Source organism: Cervus canadensis, chromosome 6 (genome assembly GCF_019320065.1).
Source record: "Cervus canadensis isolate Bull #8, Minnesota chromosome 6, ASM1932006v1, whole genome shotgun sequence".
Classification (NCBI taxonomy): Eukaryota; Metazoa; Chordata; class Mammalia; order Artiodactyla; family Cervidae; genus Cervus; species Cervus canadensis.
In genome coordinates this window covers 17,813,715-17,817,069 of record NC_057391.1, presented here as the reverse complement: position 1 = coordinate 17,817,069, position 3,355 = coordinate 17,813,715, and the positions used below count along the sequence as shown (strand labels likewise).

The window sequence follows — 3,355 nt, the reverse complement described above, 5'->3', positions numbered from 1 at the left end:
CCTGTTTCCTCTTTTCTGTTGGGGATGGGGGGGTGGTTGAACCCTGCCCTCTGAGTGGGGTGAAATGGCAAGAGCCCCATGGCTCCTGACAAGTGCTCCTGTTGGGACTCAGGCCACCTACCATCCTGTCCCCCACGCTGCAGAGGTGCTAGGGGAGCAGTCGCTGACAACCTTGAATATAGACTACCCTTTTCAGTGCCCTGGGGTCTAAAAGATCCTGCAGCTGGGGAAATTTTAACAGCTTGTTTATTCCAAAGATTGGAGAAGGCAGCCACAAGGGCCCCTCCCTCCTGCTCTGGGTAAGCCAGAAGTGAAGTGGCCCTTGTCCTGCTCCTTCCCCCTAGGTCATCCTGCAGTAGAGGTCCAGGTTGAGGCTAGGTTCTGTTTCCAGAATATTGGTACCCCCTTATGTTTTCCCACATTGTCCCTCCATGAAAAGCAGGCTCAGAAAGCTAGGAGAGGGGTTGGGAATGGCACGGTTTGCACCTTCCCTGTCTCCTGACCACTCCCAAGGACCAATCCTTTCCTGGTGGGGTAAAAGTGAAGGGGCCCACATACCAGGTTGATTGTCACACCCCCAATCTGAGCTCTAATGCCTGTGCTTTCCCACTCAAAAGTCTGGGCATCTGCAGTCCCTTTCCAAACACCTCCAGAAGCTTTCTGCTTTGGGAAATCCCCAGCTCTGGAGAAAACATGAAATCATTGCAGACCCTTGTTCAAAATGCCCTCTGGCGTTCCCTACTCACGTCCTCACTTCTCTGGTGTGGAGAGACCTGGAGCTTGGGGTTGGGAGGTGTTGGAGGAGGGCGGGAATGGGCTGCTGCAGAGGGCTTCAGGCTCCGAGACTAAAATGGCTAAAGAGGAAGAACTTGAAGCAAGTACCCAAGGCCCTCGCTGGGAAGGGCAAAGGATGCAGGCCCAGGCCCAGGACTCCGGGACTTGCCAGTCCCATGGACTAAGCGGTAGGATCTAAGCAGAGCTTGGGGCCCCACCTGGATCTGGAGAGAGGGAGGAACAACCAATGGGCTGGGCCCGTCCCGCGAGAGCAGCCAATTGACGGTCGGGGGCGTGTCATCCGAGGCGGTCAGGAGTGGGCATTCGGTCCCCCGCGCTGTCTGGAGGCTCCGCGATGACAGCTTTGAGTCCGGGCGCGGCCGCCGGGGCGAGCAGGTAAGGGGGTGCAACCCACGGACCGGGCTCTGGACCCCGGAGTCCGCCTCGAAGGGACGCTCCCTGGCGGGACTCGGCGCCCGTGGCGCCTCGGTGGATTCTGCCCGTGGGGCAGGCACTTTCCACCCTGCCGGAATGCGGCTCCGCTCCAGAGCTGCGCCATGCGGGCCCCGGCGCCTCCCGAGCTGCGAGGTGTTGCGCGGGGGCGGGATGTAAGGCTGCCGGCGCTTCCTGCGAGGGGTTCGAACATCGGGGATGATGGACGTCCCGGCGGCACCAGGGAGGTGGAGGGCACCCTCCTCGGGATACCTCCCGTGGTTCACCACCATCCTCCTCTGCCGCCGTCGCTGATCATTCATTCATTCGCTCATTAATTCATTCCCTAGCCATATCGACCTCCTGTCCCAACTACCCCCAACCCAAGGGCTGGTCCTTCTCTTCTGGCCCCCGGAAGCTTCAGCCTCTCTCTTCTCCTAACCGAGTCTGCAATTGTAGCGGCGCTCTGTTGCCTAGGAGGCAGCGTGGAGCTGTCCCAGCACGACTCGGCCGCACCCCTACGTCGTGCCCGTCCACGTCGGGCGGGCTGGGGCCAGTCTCTCAGCCTCGAGATCTGTTCCACAGTCACTCTCGGAAGAAGGAAAGTTCTTGCAGCTGATCAAGGGGTAGGGAGGCAGCGCAGGTGAGAGGTGGCGTTTCAGGTAGGATCAAGAATTTTGGCCTCTGCCCCCTGATGTCTTGGGCCCCTGCGGGTAGGATTATCTGGGGAAGACGGAGTCAGCGGTTGAAGCCCTAAATTGCGGCCCTTGTCCAGATCCCAAACCCTACAGCCAGAGCTCTGAAGGGCAGCCTGGCACCCCTGGCCATCCAGCCTTGGGGCAGACAGTGTGGATGTAGTGTGCAACCCAGTGCCCAAGCCACACAAGTACGTGAAGCTGGCAGAAGGCTTAAGGGCTCCCTCTGTCCTGTCCTCAAAGAAGCTGGTGAAGTCCTACACAGATGGCATTTCCCTTGTTGGCTTTGCTTGCCCCACCCACCCTTGCAGGAATCGGACTCCTAGGGAAAGAATGTCCTAACAATCCACGATGTCTTTGCTCCAATGTACATCTCTAGCTGGCTCTGAAGTCCAGTTCTTTTCACAGCAAAGACTTACGGGGCTTCAGGGAGAGAGGAGTAGAGGGTGTATATCTCCCACCCCCACCCCCATTCTGCAGTGAGAGGGAGGGTTCGCTCCTTCTGCACTCTTCTGACCGCACAGACAGACACTCGGGTCTGAGGTTGTGGTTCTACAGGACCAGTTAAGCAATGAACATCTCTGGGACAAATGGGCAGATCTAGAGCACAAAGCTGACAGAAGCTGCTACTGAGCTTCCAGGAGCATTTCTGCAGGGGCCAAACCAAAGTTCTCATTCCTGACTTGCCTTTGGGAGAATTTTCTGAATAGCATAGTGGGGTCAATCCAGGTCCTATCCAGGCCTTGATGTTACTGATTGCTTTGATGTTTCTGAGCTTAGCTGGGTCCTTGGAGCTTTAGCGTAGACCAGGAGGATCTGTGTGCCAATCCATCCACCTAAGATCCCTGAGGTTGAGGTCAGCAGTACTCAAGATGGGCTCTGCCAGCCAGACCTCCTGAAGCTCTTCCACATGCCTGTTTGGGTGACCCCTCCTAGTCCTTAACCTGGTTAAGTTGCGGCTTTGGCCCTTGAATGCCACATACCATGCTTATCGGACCAGTATGAAGAGCCTCTCTTGTCAGAAGTTCCTATTTTTCTATGACCTGGGACAAGTCAGGTCTCCTTTCTGGGCCTGCTTTGCCATTGTAAGGTAAGGAGAACGGACTGTAGGCTTCTTAAAGGCCTTTTCTGTGCAGCCATTAGCGATTCTGCTAACTAGCCTGTTTCCCCCTTGATTTTTGAAGGTATTTTATCTCTTTACATAATTACTTCGTTGCCATGACTACCTATGGAAAGCCATGGCGTTGAGACCCATGAAGCATTCCACTTTGGTATCCAGGGTCTGAGTCCAGACACCAGAAAATAATTTCCTTTTTTCTTTCCTGAGAAGTGAAAATAATTCCACCCAATTCTGCAGCCCTCTTTTAAGCAAGGGTAAGTTTGGCACGAAGTCAGCCTTGGCCGCTGTGTTGCTATTCACCTGGGCTGCAGGGCACGAGTCTGTCACTACCTGT

General features: G+C 55.9%; 1 protein-coding gene across 3 annotated transcripts in view; it reads left to right on the top strand.

Annotated features, from left to right (window-relative positions):
* The first annotated feature begins 1,062 nt into the window (after positions 1 to 1,062).
* Positions 1,063 to 3,355, top strand: part of GRAMD2A (GRAM domain containing 2A) — a 34,141-nt gene continuing 31,848 nt past the window's right edge. Inside the window, exon 1 of one of the 3 annotated variants that reach the window (XM_043470977.1) lies at positions 1,063 to 1,170. In XM_043470977.1, coding sequence (XP_043326912.1) covers positions 1,130 to 1,170 — 41 coding nt within the window. In that variant the 5' untranslated portion in view covers positions 1,063 to 1,129. Of the gene's footprint in view, positions 1,171 to 1,748; positions 1,869 to 3,355 lie in introns of those variants that run through there. The other 2 variants (XM_043470975.1, XM_043470979.1) reach the window with 2 other exon arrangements.